Below are 17,754 nucleotides of genomic sequence, written 5' to 3'. Positions count from 1 at the left end.
CAAATTTTAGTTTTGTAATTCATAAACTTACTGCTAGAGGACAGGTGAAGATATGAAAAATTATATTTTTAATATGTAGTTTCATAGATAATTACATTAGTAATGTCAACTTTCACTTTATTGAAAATGTTTTTAAGTATCAGATGCTTTTTCTCATATACTCTAATTAATTAACTGATAATTAGATAATTATTCAAATATTTATCAAATTAATAATTATTACAAGATAAGATTATGAATTACCTAACTATAAATTTATTTTAACAAAATAATTAACTACAAGCTAGAAATTGTGTCAGACATACATTAAGTATAAAAAAAATAAAAGTTTCAAACTATCAACAGTTTGCCTCAAAATGTTTTGGAGACATTTGTGATATGAGAGAGGGAAGTAAAAAAGGTTGGGAGGGCAGATCAGTTTTACTCTTAATATGAATAATGATTTATTTGGCCAAACCTATAATTTTTCTTAACATTATGCTTGGCCATTGTACTGTTAGTTTAGCATTGTATTCAAACACGTGAATGTTTTTGCATTGCTACATGGCAACAAGTATATTTCAGCTACCCCTTTAGATCAGGGTCCAAAGGTTGCTATTAGTAACTTCTTAGTTGATCATATTCTCAGTACTTTCCAAGAAACAATGTGAAACATGCTTTATATAAATAAGGATTCAATTTTGACCAATCACAGAATCAGAAAGAAAATCATGGGTTTGTTATGCTTCATTCATTATTCAACTGGAAATACAGATAGAGAAGAGTAAATAGTAAGAATATGTAATACCATTCTTCAATATATGTATATATGTCTGGTTTCATATCATGGGTATAAATTACACAATAGTGAAGTGGTGGCCCCAAAATGTTAATAAAACAAACTGGCATGATTGTATAACTTCTTAGTAAAAATGTTCTGACCATCTTGGAAACATCTTTACCTTTGAAAAACTTAATTAAGTGTTTTGGTTCATTTGTATAAATGTTATTTTTTAATAGAACTGTTAAAATAACTAGTTTTAAATTAATATATTGTGAAATCGTAAAATCATTGGGTTTCCTACTGTATTTCAATGATAAAAACATCAACTAATATTTGTTACACATCTTACTTAGCTAAATTATTAATGATTAAGAATTAATGTAAAAAACAAAATTGCAACTTACTCGATTTCTTTCATTAATGTGCTGACAGAGTTCCTGTAAATCAGCATTTGACAACAGTTTATCACTATGTTCCTCTATAGCTGATAAGAGAAGTCGGTGCACCTAAGATCAAATTAAAGTACCAATGAAGACCAAAGTGTACACACATATATATAGATATTTAACTAATGACATAAAACAAAAATACTTTGTCAGGAAACAGAATGTACTCTGCTAATATAATGGTGAACTGATGTACAGTCTAATGTCAATTCATGCTATGAACTGGACATTAAACTGAAACTACAGGACCTTAATACAGTGGAGCGCCGTTAAGCCGTGGTATTTGGGGGGTCAACCTGCTTAACCGCGGCTTAAACCTTTGTGACTGAAAAGCCAAAGTCGCCAACAGCTCTGCCGAGGAGCCTCATCCAGGCCATTGCGTGATCATTTTATCGGATTATTTAACTAAAAATAATACTTTAATTATTGATTATTTAACTAAAAATAATACTTTAATTATTGATCACTTTTTTCACGGATTTACTGCAGATTAACTTTAATGTATGGAGAGGTGTGATTCGGTAACAATGGCGGCCTCCATAAAGCTGACATAGAGAGCGGATAAGGTAGATTAACGGTCGATTTCTATTGTAATATATTTTATTTATTTCCCAAATTAAAGCAAATCCTTTTCAAATATCCCCTTGAAGTTATAAAGCCAGGATTAAATTCGTAAGCCGCGTTTTTACACGTTCTTAAATTAGCGGTGACAAGACTTGCTACAGCGGCTTAAGCGATTTCGTGGTTTACTGGTCCGCAGCTTAATAGTGCTCCACTGTATGATAAGTTTACGATATACAACTTTTAGGTTTTTAATTAAATTGTGTATGAACTAAATAAAGAATGTAAAGTTACACTTGTGGATTTTCAGATGAACTTTTAGATTCATACATTTCTACTTCTCTAACTTACATATATACAATATTACCACAGACTTTACACAAGACATTTTTGTCATAAACTAGCAACTGACAAAATGTTAAAAGTTTCAATAATGCCAACTTGAAAAACAAAAAAACTTATATTAAAAAATGTTATCAACAACCATAAGGTAAAATATTACTCTGAATTTGATTATTGTATAACCTTAGATTGATAAAAATCCATTCACTAAGCATTTATGAGAAAACCTTGATGTCTTGGTAACTTGTACATAGTATTTTTATGCTGTCCAATTTTCTTTAAATTTGTATTTCAGTAACTTTTTATTAATCTTGATGAAGTGTAAGCTAAACAAACACACATATTTGAAAATCAGCCATTTGTGGTTTACAAAAATCAACCATAATTAATTAATAAAAACCTTAGTAAGCACTCAATACTTGCATAACAATTACTAGCTAAATAAAATTCAGAAATTGTGCATTTCACTGACATAAGGTTATTCTTTTAAAATAATCTGTGAAAACCATAAAAACTATACATCATGATTAAGTTATATTTAGTCTACAGACACAAAACAAATATCACATTACTGGGTCAACCTCGTTAACGAATGAAGTTGTAGAACCTATCCAACATCTGTAGAATTTATAACAACATTAACATACAGACTGTTCAAAGCATCACTGGAGACTCAGTATTTGAGAATATTTTAAATGCTTTAGCTTTTAACACGGAAAATTATATTTACTCTATTTAAAATGTAATTTCAGAAATTTTCAAACATACAATTTCTATACTAGATATTTTTACACGTTATAAAGCTAAAATAAAACAAAAGACAATCTGAACTCTAACCAGAACTTAGCTATAGCTTAGTAATCAGCAAACATTTGACAATAAATAAATAATTACAAGTTATATAATAAAATAAAAATCTATAATAATTATTTTAAAAATAGCTGCAAAACTTGGTTACTTATATTAAACTTATTGGGTTTGCTTCATTTTTACATAAATCTGCCTGTATTTCAATAAGCAAAAGAATTTTAGGCCTAATGAGAACTAATTTAATCCTGATGTGTCTTTCTTCAATTTTCAATTAAAAAAACAACAAACAAACCACACAGCAGCACCCATATCATAAGAAGCATTGCAAATAATAATAACAAATGAAAAACTTCCAAGAATGTTAACAGATACACTTTTCATGTATATGAAAGTTAAATACAGAAAATTATGTCTAATTGTATAAATCTTTTTAAATATCGTAAACACAGAACTTACCAACCAAAGAATTACTGAAAACTATTTGTAAGGTTCTTGTACTTGCAACATTAAACACGAGAATCTACTTACCAGTATGTCACTATATCTTCTGATTGGTGAAGTGAAGTGTGTATATCTATTCAGACCAAGCCCATAGTGATAAAAATCCTCTGGACAGTAAGAGCCCGTAGAAAAATATCTAGCCTGAGACATAGCACGGACAGCTAACATTCTTAAAACCTAAACCAAAACATTCACATTTTAGCTGAGATTAATCTATGCATTAGTCTGTATAATTTATAGTCTTCTTTAAAAATCTACTGCTTATACGTAACATGAATTAATCTATTGTTTTATGGTAAACAATTCAACTACAAAAAATAGAATATGTTAACTCATCATTCCATTTTTTTTAACTCAGAGTAAAAAGTGAAATGAGAACAACATTTATTATAATGAATTATCTATCTATGCAAATATATTCAGTTATATATGTGTATGTTTTTTTTCCTCCTAGTAAAACTCACACACATAAGCATAAACTTGTGCTAGTAATGATTAGTTAGTTACATCTAAAAAAGCAGTAACATTAAGAGAAATCACGTATCGTTGGTACCTTTTAACGTAAATTCAATATGAAATTAATGGCTTGTTATACTTTTGCTTCAATATTAAAGAAAAACACTACAGTCAAATCTTAGAAACTGCTAGACAAGAGCTTGAGTATAACACATAAGTTGTGATCATACACAGTACAAACAGCCAACAACTTACAGACCTTATTCACTATAGGATCTTTTGGATCAACTGCTTTATCTAGGGATGCAGCAAGAGACCTGTTGGAGTCTGTAAGTATTTGAAAGCCTTTGACTGCAGCAACCAGTTGTAATTCTTCCAAATCTTCACTTCTTGGAGGAGGGTGATGTCGTAACTGATAAAGAATTGATCACTTGTATACAGAAGTCCAATATAAATTATGACAAAATTAAGTCTAAAAAGCTGTATATCAGTCATAGATATTTTCATCACACATCAGTAAAAATGGATTATAATGAATGTTAAGCTTTAAAACTGCTTCTGCCAGCACACACACCATAATATTTTTGGTCATAATTTTAATCCACTTTTTTAGTTAACTTAAAATTCTTTGTTTTTTTTTTTACATATTACATTAAATTTTAAGTCTGTTTCATTTTGCTAACAATATGGGTTTCCAAATAAATTATTACCAAAACAAAATATTTTGAAGAATTGATTATTAAATAGGCATAACAATTTATAAATATTTTACCAATGCTTGATGGGGAAAAACTTCTGATATTTTCTTTGCAACCCAGAAGTTTGCAAAAATCATATACTCTGCTACTGTTTCATGGACTTCGAGGTGCTAGGAGAGAAAAAGGATGTACTTACATCAAGAATGTTGTTGCAAATGTTTGGAAAGAGCTACAAACACAGCTTATTAGTCTATACTTTTTAATGTTTAATTTATACCTAATAAATACTATCTATCATAAAATTAATTGGTACATAATAACATTACATTTTCAATGATTCAAGTTTTAACTGTACGTAAGGAAGACGATAATAAAGTTATATGGTAAATCATGATTTTGTTTATGTTTTCAAGGTTTCAGGTTTTCATTTTATTTAATAAAAATATTTATCGTAAAACTTGTTGTCTTGGAATTTTACGCTAAGCTACACAAGGACTATCAGCGCTAGCCGTTCTTAATTTAGCAGTGTAACACTAGAGGGAAGGCAGCTGGTCATCACCATCCACTGCCAACTTTGTGGCTTCTCTTTTACCAACGAATAGTGGAATTGACCGTCACATTATACTGCTGTCACAGCTGAAAAGGTGAGCATGTTTGGTGTGACAGGGATTCGAATCCATGACTCTTGGATTACGAGTCGAGTGCCTTAACCACCTGGCCATGCCAGGCCCGCTGTAGTATTAATGAAACAATCCTATAACTTTAACCTGATTGGGCTTCAAACTAAAATATAAATAACACATCAAACATATAGTTCAAAACAGTACATTTCTCTAAATACACAACAGAATAGTGAAGAAAACAACGCTAAGAATCAGCTACATATACCATAACTAGTACATGTAGAACAGCAAGAGAACTTATGTAAAGTATACAGTCTTAATCATGAATTAAACATGAACAAATGTTAATAACCTTTAGTTTTAAAAAAATTCTTATCATAGATTTTGATTCATACATATTTGGAAGAACCCAAGCCAGAAATTACTAATATAAAGTCACTCGGTTCGGAAGGCATACCCTTCATCCATAACGTTCAAATTGGCTTGAGTGGAGATTCTTATAACTTTTCTTTTTAATTATTAACTCATCATGTTTAGAGAAAAACTATTACAACACTAGGAAAAATAGCAGTAATATGATAGCTTACTTCAAATATTTAAATTATTTGATAACATTTAATTACGAAGTGAATGTTACAGTAGTTACAATGCCCGACTATCAATTAGTAACTGAGTTGGGAATTAACATTTTTGTTATTACTATTATTCCGTTTATTAATATATCTAATATTTTGTATTAATAATTTTGTATTTTTGGTCATAAGACACAAATTAAGAACACTTGCCAAAAATTATTGTTTTTGAATTTCGTGCAAAGCTACTCGAGGGCTATCTGCACTAGCCATCCCTAATTTAGCAGTGTAAGACTAAAAGAAGGCAGCTAGTCATCACCACCCACTGCCAACTTAGTGGGATTAACCATCACATTTTAATGCCCCCACGGCTGAAAGGGCTAGCATGTTTGGTGCAACAGGGATTCGAACCAGCAACCCTCAGATTACAAGTTGAATGCCTTAACCCACCTGGCCATGTCAGGCCCTCATAAAACTGAGTGATATGCATGCAGCTATATAATACTACAAAAAAAAGAAAACAAACTGTTAAAAATGAACTTCATTGTTGTTATATGCTTTAATGTGCATAAACATTACAACAAATCAAGGATGGGTGTATGCTCTGAAAGAACTAAGATCTTGTAAACTAAGAAGAATAAGAAATTATTTTCACATCTGCTATTACTAACAGTTTCACCTTTCTAAAGAGCCTTTTAAAATGTTAATAAATGTTTTTCCTATACAAAAAGACAAAGTCATATTTAGCTAATTTGTATCATAACTAAATGTACATACAGTAAAATGTATACCAGCTGTTTGAACTAGATCCAAAATAAATTAATACTGATGTTTTCAACTTAAATGATACCAAATGCACCACATGAGCTTAATAAATAAGAAACATCTGTATTAATTAAAGGAAGGGCAATCAATCAGTAATGCCCACTACCTATATAAATACATTTAACTAAATAGTGAGAGTTAGCATCACTTTTATATGAATCCTATAGCAGAAAGTGCAAGATATGTGAATTTCACATCATGGATCAAACCTTGGACCTTACAATCTACAGCCAGTATGCTAAATAAAGATATTTATACACATTACAAATAAGATTTTGACAACTATTTTTTACTGTTATTTCTGTGAATATGTGAAAGGTATCGTCAAAAGTTAAAACACAAAACTGACCACTACTTACTTCTTTAGATTTCACTGCTTCCACCTGGTGACTATAAGATGAGTCAAATTCAAACTGGACCTCTAAACTGTCAAGTTCTAGACCTCCACTTTGAAGGCGACGTTTTTTGAGAATCCTCCCAATTGCTGTCAGCTTGATTAATGCTGCTTTCAATTCTTCAAATCTATTAGTAATTACCAATTTACTGTTAAATGGACAAAAATACTTTAAAAAATACATCATTTGTGCAAAGATAGTTCATTACATGTTTCACAATCAGAAATGGCTAATTTTCGCCTCTTAGCATTTCAGCATTATGCATAAGATTTAATTAAAACTATAAAAGTTTATTCATGATAGAAAAAAAAAACTTATTACATATTTTTCCAGGGGGCTAATTGTGAAAAACCTAAATGCAGCGCATCTTTGAGCATTATTATACCAAATTTTCTGTGAATTACCTATAAACTTCTCAGCCTAAGGACATTTTACGAATATATGAGTCTTGAATACTGGAATACAAAACAAGTAAAAAAAAGACAATGATTTTGAATTAAGAGAGACATTTACAAGGTTTGATTCTGTAGAATCACAGAAATAATGTCTGCTATAATTTGACAGAATATAGTCTCATGTACAAGAAAAACCAAACTTTTACTCTGGATTAGATATTTGTTACGGAACAGGTCATTCTTAACATCTGTTATGATTTGATATTTGTTACAGAACAGGTCATTCTTAACATCTGTTATGATTTGATATTTGTTACAGAACAGGTCATTCTTAACATCTGTTATGATTAGATATTTGTTATGGAACAGGTCATTCTTAACATTTGTTATGATTTGATATTTGTTACGGAACAGGTCATTCTTAACATCTGTTATGATTTGATACTTGTTACGGAACAGGTCATTCTTAACATCTGTTATGATTTGATATTTGTTACGGAACAGGTCATTCTTAACATCTGTTATGATTTGATATTTGTTACGGAACAGGTCATTCTTAACATCTGTTATGATTTGATATTTGTTACGGAACAGGTCATTCTTAACATCTGTTATGATTTGATATTTGTTACGGAACAGGTCATTCTTAACATCTGTTATGATTTGATATTTGTTACAGAACAGGTCATTCTTAACACCTGTTATGATTTGATACTTGTTACGGAACAAGTCATTCTTAACATCTGTTATTATTAGATACTTGTTACGGAACAGGTCATTCTTAACATCTGTTATGATTTGATATTTGTTACGGAACAGATCATTCTTAACATCTGTTATGATTTGATATTTGTTACGGAACAGGTCATTCTTAACATCTGTTATGATTTGATATTTGGAACGGAACAGGTCATTCTTAACATCTGTTATAATTTGATATTTGTAACGGAACAGGTCATTCTTAACATCTGTTATGATTTGATATTTGTTACGGAACAAGTCATTCTTAACATCTGTTATGATGTGATATTTGTTACGGAACAAGTCATTCTTAACATCTGTTATGATTTGATATTTTATTTTCATGCAACAGAATCCATTTCTTTGCATATATTTAAGTCCTGAACATAAGGTTGTACATCTAAAAATAAATATTTAATTGCACAGGTTATAAAAATGGACCTTATACTTAGTGCTAAGGAGTACTCAGCTCATAATAACATCCGTATATAATATTACTTGAAATACTGGAAAGTTATTTTTTCTTAAATACACTTTAATGTTCTTCAGTTCTTTACAAAAGAAATTTATGCTTAAGTTCTTATAAAAAGGTCCTATAATAATTTTAGTTCAGTCCTTTATCATGTAGCATGAAACTGTTAAAAGTTTAAAGATACAAACTGAAAGGTTTTTCCAAAGATAAACCTGTTACTGAAATCGTCATTAATGCAACCTGCTACACACTTTTTAAAGTGAATTTGATGCTTTTGTGATTTTTGTTGAGAAAATTCGAAAAAGATACATTTTCTTACAATACTTTAAGATAGAAGAGCAAATAAAATCATTGTAATGTAATAACCAAGTTCTTCTATTTTGTTAGTATGTTAATGTAACTGAAAATGCTTTTCAAACACAATAAAAAACCCTTTTACTCATTTATTGTAGTCAGAATTTACACAAGATCTTTCTCTCTCTTTTTACCATTTCTTTTCTTTTCATACTTTTGAAATTCCTTAGATTTGAGAACATCAGGTTAATATTCTTTATTTAATTAGATGGTATACTTTTTAACAAATATATAATTTCTACTTTGACTGCTCTATCACAGGAGGGAGATTTTTAACTTCAAATTAAAAAATATTGAAAGAGTTAATAAATCTTCATACAATTTAAATTATGTTTTTATGAAACCACATACATTGACAAAGTGTTTTTTAAAATATAATACAAAATATAAACTGAAGTTACTTGGTACAAAAATACACTGAAAAACTAGAGGTAGCATATAATTTACATTTCAAGTATGATCATTTTTATGTGTGTAACTAGCATCACAAAGATTTCAGTTGTGCAGTTACGTGAACAACTTTGTCGTACCTACTTTTTAACCATCACATTACTTGAGAATTTCTTTAATTCAGGAACTGCAGACTGCATTTCTTCCAGTGACTTTCCATTTAAAATATCTTGAGCTGCCTGGTAATCAGAATAAAAAAACAACAAAACTATAACACCGTTAACATCAATGAAACATATTTCACGTACTATCAGTACTTATCCACGTTCGTATCATTAGGAAAAAATTAAACTTTCAAAACACAAGATCTTAACTTTTATTACTATCATTACTTTGTCTATCTTACAAGTAAGTTATCATGAGTGAAAGATGTAACTGACAAACACAACAATTTCAATTACCATAAATAAATTTTATACAATAATGTTTTTTTATTACTTAGATAAAATCAGCCACATGAACATAGGAATGTATCTATAGCTTTAAAACCTTAAAGCTCTGAAACAGAGACTCACGAAAAGAGACTCCATATTCAGTATTACTCTATCAATAAATTTGACAACACTATGTAACACACATTTTGTTCCTGGATAGTATGTGTTACTTCTTAATTGCTTATGTTATAAAAATACAGAAAATGGCCATTATTCTCTTCATTATTCTTTGCTTTTGTGACCTGGATAATGAAATTTGGAAATTAACCTATTTTCTATATATAAACTGGCAAATTTGCACATTTTCATTTACATAAGGTTTGAATAAAACAACACATGAATCAAGATTCACATTAATTTATACTAAAGTTATACAAAAACGTTTAGAAGCGAGTAGTTTTTCAAGATTCACGACTGTAATGTAAATCATTTTCACGTATTAGCCTCCAAATACAGTCCCCCATGATGTTTTTGTTACAAGTTTCCAAGTCACAAAAACAAAATTTGAAGAGAAAAATACTTTTTTTTTTCCATTTACTTCAGGTATAAGCAATTGGGAAATAACACTTTCTGTACAGGAACAAGAAAAACAGTTTGTAACATAGTGTTACATATTGCTCTGACAGAGAACATGAAGTATCTTTATTTTTTTAACTGAAATAAATTTTCTCATTAACTAAACAAGCCAATACCAAATATTATCTTTAGATACTTTATCTTGAAAAATATTTAAATTTTGGAACCATGTTTTTAAAAATATGTGTATAACATAACATTATAAAACAACAAGGGGCCTTTTTGTCCACCTAACCCATCCTAGTCACTAAATTAAACACTAAAAAACACACACCTTAGAACCAACCCTTATCAGTGAAACATTTACTAAGATTTCATTTGAACTCCCTTAAATTAACTGCATCTACCATATATGTGGGCAACTTGTCCTAAAGATACAAAAAAAATGGTCTTAGTTGAAAATTAATCCTACCAATCAAAAGTTATTATATTCCCGCAGAGAAAGTCCATTTCTGATAGGCAGTTTCCTGCTCTCACACATACAGCTATTTTTATTCAGTTCTTCCCTCTATACACAAAATATTTTCAATGCCAGAAGTCTTGAACTCCAAATTACCCCACAATTAATGAGGCTCACTGTCTCTTTGTATTTAAATCATCATGCAACAACCTTCCACCAACAGGAGAATAACACACCCTTCTAAACATGTGGCTCCCTCTAGTCAATTCTACCAAATTACTATCAAATTATAACTTCAGGATTAAGCAGAAAGAAAACACCAGTTTTAAGTGGGGAAGAAAAGAGGGAAGTGTGAGAGGATGTAAGTACCTATCATAAATATATTTTCAGTGGAGGTAAATGATAATTTCAGATAACCAGGATCCCATATTGAAGAGGTGGAGGGACTGGTGTGAGGGATATAGAGAAACTTTCAACAGCTTCCAAAGAACACCTCTGAAGTGTCATCCCTGCTGGGAGAGTAACACATCGCTTCTTCATCAGTGTAAAAATAAGGGTCACACACTCAGATGGAAAGATGATGGTATACAATAAAAAAAAACAACTAAAAAAGAATTTTCCACATGGTATAGAAGGGCTAGTGTGCATCAGACCATACATGACTGGTCAACTCCAGTCAAAAAACCAACCTGTGAACAGGTTTAGATGATAAACAAGAAAACTGAACATTGTCAGGAAAAGTAAGTCGACTAATAGAGAGATCTTCTGATCAATGATTGTTGAAAAATCCTTAGCCAGGAATCCCCTACTTGAAGCCTGTGTAATGAAACTTGAAGAAGTGGGAAGAGGAACATAACATGAACTTTGGAATTCACAGTCGACTGTGAAAAGTTCTTAAGTTTACTAAAAAAACCAACAACAAATAACAAAGGTAAGTTAATGTGGAAAAACTACAGAGAGCCAGTTCTAGCAAAATAATAATGAATGATATAGCACTACTACACCCAATAAACAAAAACATTAATGCATGAAAAGAGCACAATTGAAAACAGCTGCCTACAGAAAAGTAATATATTGGTAAAATTGAACAGAGGGAATCACACGCACCAGAAGAGTGTGCTTCACTCTTATTGGTAGAGTTGTTGTATGATGGTTTACATGTGAAGATGCAGTGTACCACGTTAATTGTGGGAGTTTAAGTCTTGTTGCATGTGAAAATGTTTTTGCACATAGAGGACAGCACATGTGATAAGATGTAAGATACCATATTGGAATTTATATTCATATCCCCTAGTCTTACCATTTTCACCCTTAAATATAGAAAAAAAATTATGTTCTAGTACTATCAATTTCTTTAATAATTTTAAATAATTCATAACCACCATAACTTTATCTAAGTAGATTATGAATAAGTTATCGTATGTGAAAAGAATAAATTGAAAAACACAAACACTTTAATGACAATCAATATTTGATTACACTTTAAAATACAGGGCAGGCCATAGCATTTCTCCTGAAAAAAGGAAAACTACAGGTAACGCAAGAAACCTTCTTCTATGATCAAGCTGTGTTTGCATGATTAATTAATCAGTCAGCATTAAATATATTCAAAGTGACACAACAGTTACGAATGCACGAGTGGCATAAAATACAAAGTTGTATGAAATATAATAATACTAACTTTATTGATGTAGTTTGCTGTGACTTACCCTGTAAATTACTGAATATAGATAATATAATCACCTCATAGAACATTTTATTACCCTGTAAATTACTGAATACAGATAATATAATCACCTCAGAGAACATTTTATTACCCTGTAAATTACTGAATACAGATAATATAATCACCTCATAGAACATTTTATAGGCAGAACAAATTATGGTTCTTCCAAACCAAACATTTCTCAGTTCAAAATGAGGGTCAAACTCCCACATCACACTGACTGTATACCTATATTTAAAACAAGACATCATGTACAACAGCCAACTTTGAAACCACCAAGTTCAAAACAATCAGTCTACACTTGGTTTCCAATATCAATCTCTGTTGAGTGAAATTATTAAAGAGTAAAATTTTATGAATAAGAAACATTAAGAACAAAAATAAGTAAAAGTTTTGTTTACATAAAAGTGTAAGAGAAAGTCTCAAAATCTTTCTTAGTTTCTCACGTTAAAAATATTTTCCTCAGCTATGCTTGTAAATTAGTGTATATACAGAACAGTTGTTTTGTTTTCTAGCTATTAATGCAAAAACCTTATTCTGAAATACAATAAGTAGTGTCTTTAAATTTACATACACTAATATATACTCACACTTACCCCTTGACATGATAACTGATATCACAATATAAATATCTCCTTTTATAATTTATATGATTTTATGTTGATTGAAAGTCTGTTTATATATTATTCAATTATCACCTATCAGTCTGCCCTAACAGGGAACACAAGTCACCACTAAGTACTGGTGGAAGCATGTCATAGCGACGATCAGCTAAGTAAACTGTAACACCACGGGACCTAGCTTCTATGTCAGTCAGAGAAAAAGGTTTTACAAAGTGGGTGACATCAGCAATGTGAACTCCAAGTTCTACTCCTCCATCTGGTAATTCTCTAAAGTCAAAAATATATTATAGAGTTCAATAAAACAGACACATTTTTTTTTCTTACATTATACACGTGTACATGAAACCACAGGTCAGGAATTCAAACTAATGAGATGAAGACATAATAAGTTGAAGATTAATGAATAATAAAAACAAGTAATTGAAAAATTAACATTTTCATGAATAATATAACCATAAGAAGATAAGCCCCAATGATTTCTAAACATCTAGTAGTTTCAACAGATTATTTCACATTAGATTCTCCTTAATCTTCAAATACAGAAAGGGAATAGTATCAAATTATTCTAATATGAAATATTTATTAAAGATTTTGGAAGCAACTGTGAGAAATCATCTGTCATATTCTCTATATTATTCTTGAAGTTCTAAAATCTCTTGATTCAACAGAGCTTTAAAATCTGTTGTAAGCCAAGTTTAGAAATAAGCCCTTTAATAAAGCAAGGTTTAAAAACAATATAACGACACTTCTGTACACAAAGCAAATTCGTTTATCCACAGGTCTGAAACTGGGCAAATGGTTGTGACCCTGCAGTAAGCAAGTAATGGGTTCTTTCACAGAAATATCTGATACTCTTTTTCTGGGTTCAAAAGGACTGGGGGTGAGAAACCAATCCAACTTCAGAATAGTAGGAATTACATATTATACACAGAAGGATGACCAAATGATAAAAATAAAGGTTGTAGAAAACTGTATACATGAAACACAGGATTATAGTAAAAAGCTACAAAAGTAATTAAAAAATAGATATGTTAGAAACAAACAAACAAACACAATTTTGGTCCTTAAGTAGATCCTAAGGATGTTGCAGTACTAAAATAAAAGGAAGACCTTTTGTAGGTACAAGTTTCTGTATTTCAGGACAACACATCCAGACAATAATTACAGAAGATCTCAGAAAAAGTAGCATATGAAATAATACGTTTTTTCCTTCATTTTGTTTCAGTTTAGGGTTAGCCTCCAAGATTGACTATTGTCACTTTTTTTACATTGAATCATATTTAAAGCAGCATATAAAATATGTATCAAAGAACTTTAACTGCCCTTCCTTGCAGTCTACTTCACCCAAGAATTCAGATGAAAAGAAGCAATAAGATTACCAACATAATAAAGTTTTAAAACTGTTTCAGGATTTTTTTTGATGGAACTCACTTTATGTTGTTTATAAAATAATTTATATATTAATTTAAGTTGGTTGGTTGTTTGGTATTTATTGGCACAAAACAATTAAGCTATCTGTGCCTAATTTAAGAATCAAGCATTAATAATTCATTGATACTTTTAAATAAACAGCTTTAATACTATTTTTCAATTTTTTTCTTTCTATCTTTTAAATCCTAGTCTACAATGTGATTATGTCAACTTTGTATTAAACAAAACTAAAAAAAAAATTATTTCTAACTTAGAGAAAACTAAACAGAATGATAAAAAACAGGAAGCCTCTGAGGATTCCTTTTCTTTAAATCCAACTAGTTATTTTTGATAATTGAACTTAATTAATGTTTGAATGAAAAATTTAAAATATTTTACATTTTATTTTAATTATGCACAAACTTCTACTGAATGAAAGTGTTCACAATATTTACTTGACAGATAAGGCATCATCAACATCTTCACACCCTACTGGATCAATACTAAACACTAGATGACTTTTCCGTAAGTCTTTCCTCCTAGATATTTCACATTCTTCAATCTTCCATGGTGAATCATCAGCATTTGCTGGTACTTCTTCCAGCTTTATTCATTCAAGAAAAAACATACAATAAGTTGTATATTTTTTGTCTATTTAACCCCTTAAATTTATTTACTGTAAAACATCCCGTTTCTTTTCACCAATCCAGTTACACTAAAAAAGTTGATACAACTTAAAACTATATGCAAAGGTTCACAAAGAACCTGACGATGAACGAAGAAGGTCGAAACGTTGTTCGCTCTTCTATGTAAAATATTTTCTCAACCCAAACGAGCTGTTTTTGCATATATATTTCTCTACAAGTGGGTTTTCTCGACATCACAACTTAAAACTGTTGTTCTCTTTTGACCACTGAGTGAGTTTCACCTAAAATATTTAAAGTAAATATTTGATTAACCTAAATAAAAAGGTAATTTTCTTCATAATAAACTAAGGCTAAAAGTAATTAACCTTATCACTATGGGCATCCTTTACTATACATGTCACGAGGTTTTATTGACTTGCATTAAAAATTTTAATCTACCTTTTGCTTATGTTATATCAATCAGTATATCATAAAATCTTGGTTAATAATCCATATTCTTATAGTATATAAGTTTTAAGTTCTTAATTTTATAAGGTAATATTTTATAAAATTCTAAATTTCCCCCTAGTGTGACACACATGATCTATTTTCTCTAGGCATATTTTCTTCTCTATTTCATCCACCACCTCTCCAATATGTATGAAATTAAATGTAAATTATTCATTGCAAAGTTGTCATTGCTTAAACAAGCCACAATTTTTATAACCTTTAATTCTGTTTTATTATACAGCAACCAAACAGAAAATCAGACTCCTCTTGCCACACCCACACATCACATCCTCTCTTACAGGATTTGTCAATAGTGCTGTCTTTGCTTAATTCTATATTAGCTATAAGAAATAGAAATCTAAGGTTTTCATCTATCAAATTATATATTGTATTATCTGGTTTTATAAATGAAGAATTGTCAATTTCACTGTTAGTACAAGCATTCTTCCCAAGGGAAAGATAACAACTAGCTTGGACGAGTTTGTAACGACTCTTGTTGAATGGTTAGAAAGCCAGAAAATATGTGATAACTAAAGGAAATTTTCTGATTTCTGCATGCTATTATTCTATGTTCTTCAGTGCATTATTCAATTATATAAAAGTTATTCAGTGCATTGCTATCACTACTACAATAAAGTAGAGTTAAGTGTCATTAGTAACAAGAATACTCTGACAAGTACTAATTATTTCATGTTTATTCTTTATTTATTATTATAAATATTTCTTTATTTTTTCATATTTATTCTTTATATATTATTGTAAAAGTCACTAAAATACAAAAATGGAAATCTCTTTAGGTTAGTAAAGGTTAGATTAGATAAATAATAAAATTAAAACATTTGATAAGGCACACAGGTGAGTAACTTCTGGGTAATGTAATTCAATAGTGTAACACAAGCTCCACATTCCCAAAGTGAATTACAAGTCATGATGGTAAAAATAGTATATAGATACAGTTAAAATGGCATTAAAACAATAAAATGTAATCACAGACAGATTTATAATATTATGAGTTTAAGGTTAGTTTGAATAAATTAATGAAGTTTCATGTTACAATTTAAAGTCATTCTACAAAGAAAAAAATGAGTAATTTAGATTTATTTTAATTTTTGTTTTGGTGGTTACAAAGTTAGTCAAAGTGACAGATCCCACATAGTTAGGGTAGAGAAAATAACAGATGAAATATAAAATTTTAACAAAAAGTTTGAAATGTATTTAGGAAGTTTCAGATATTACAAACATAAAATTTCAAATTTTTGAGATGAAGAAGAGTATTTTTAATCTTAACATGAAAATCACTTTGAACACAAACTATTCAAAACAAATACTCAATAGATTCCTGGGTTGATCTTTTTTTTTTTTTAGTTTATTTAATATAATTTAATAAAAGTATAACTTTCTGCAGGTGAAAGACTTACAATGCTTAATGAAAGACTGCCATATTTTGTGAAGATATGAACCTTATCAAAAGTTAGTAGTATCAAATCAATAATGGCTTTGAACATGTACAAAAAGATTACATGGTCAGTCAAGCTGACCAAACCTGTGTTGTGAGAATTAAGAATATTCTTTATAAATCAGGGAAACTGATTCTTGATATAATATGTATTTCTTTCATTCCAAGTTGAAAGAGATTTCAAGCCTCTTGAAAGTTAATATTTCCTATTCCAAATATGTATTTCTAATAATGCACAGATTTTAACTTTATCCTGACAAAAGTTTCTCTTCTCTGACCATCTAAGCATTCGTATGAATCTTGGTTTACTTTCTCCAGCCATTATACTCCACTATATCTGTAATTTGTGATTTTTCTCCAACTACTTCAACCTGCTCCCTAAACCAGATCTGTACATAAGATCCATTATCTATTCCCTTTTCCAGGTGGTTCAACTTGCAGTCCAAAATCTAGCCATTTCATGGCTAGGAAGGTTAGGAAAAAAGTGAATAAAAGTAATAATGTGAGCTTATGTACAGGGTGGTGCATTGATATAGATGAAGGGAATTACAAGATTTAACTTCTTATAGCAATATAGTCAGGTATAAAG

At 29.9% G+C, this 17,754-nt stretch overlaps 1 protein-coding gene across 3 annotated transcripts in view; it reads right to left on the bottom strand.

The window, feature by feature from the left end:
- Positions 1–17,754, bottom strand: part of LOC143222451 (DIS3-like exonuclease 1) — a 64,296-nt gene that overhangs the window by 10,604 nt on the left and 35,938 nt on the right. For all 3 annotated transcript variants that reach the window (XM_076448990.1, XM_076448992.1, XM_076448991.1), the window contains 9 exons: positions 15,029–15,177; positions 13,239–13,430; positions 12,666–12,768; positions 9,489–9,583; positions 6,957–7,119; positions 4,652–4,747; positions 4,139–4,291; positions 3,451–3,600; positions 1,168–1,269 (listed from right to left, as the gene is read on the bottom strand). In XM_076448990.1, coding sequence (XP_076305105.1) covers positions 1,168–1,269; positions 3,451–3,600; positions 4,139–4,291; positions 4,652–4,747; positions 6,957–7,119; positions 9,489–9,583; positions 12,666–12,768; positions 13,239–13,430; positions 15,029–15,177 — 1,203 coding nt within the window. The remainder of the gene's footprint in view (positions 1–1,167; positions 1,270–3,450; positions 3,601–4,138; positions 4,292–4,651; positions 4,748–6,956; positions 7,120–9,488; positions 9,584–12,665; positions 12,769–13,238; positions 13,431–15,028; positions 15,178–17,754) is intronic.

The sequence above is a fragment of the Tachypleus tridentatus genome, chromosome 8 (genome assembly GCF_004210375.1).
Source record: "Tachypleus tridentatus isolate NWPU-2018 chromosome 8, ASM421037v1, whole genome shotgun sequence".
Taxonomy (NCBI): domain Eukaryota; kingdom Metazoa; phylum Arthropoda; class Merostomata; order Xiphosura; family Limulidae; genus Tachypleus; species Tachypleus tridentatus.
The sequence above is the reverse complement of the archived record's forward strand: the minus strand, read 5'-3'. Positions and strand labels throughout refer to the sequence as shown.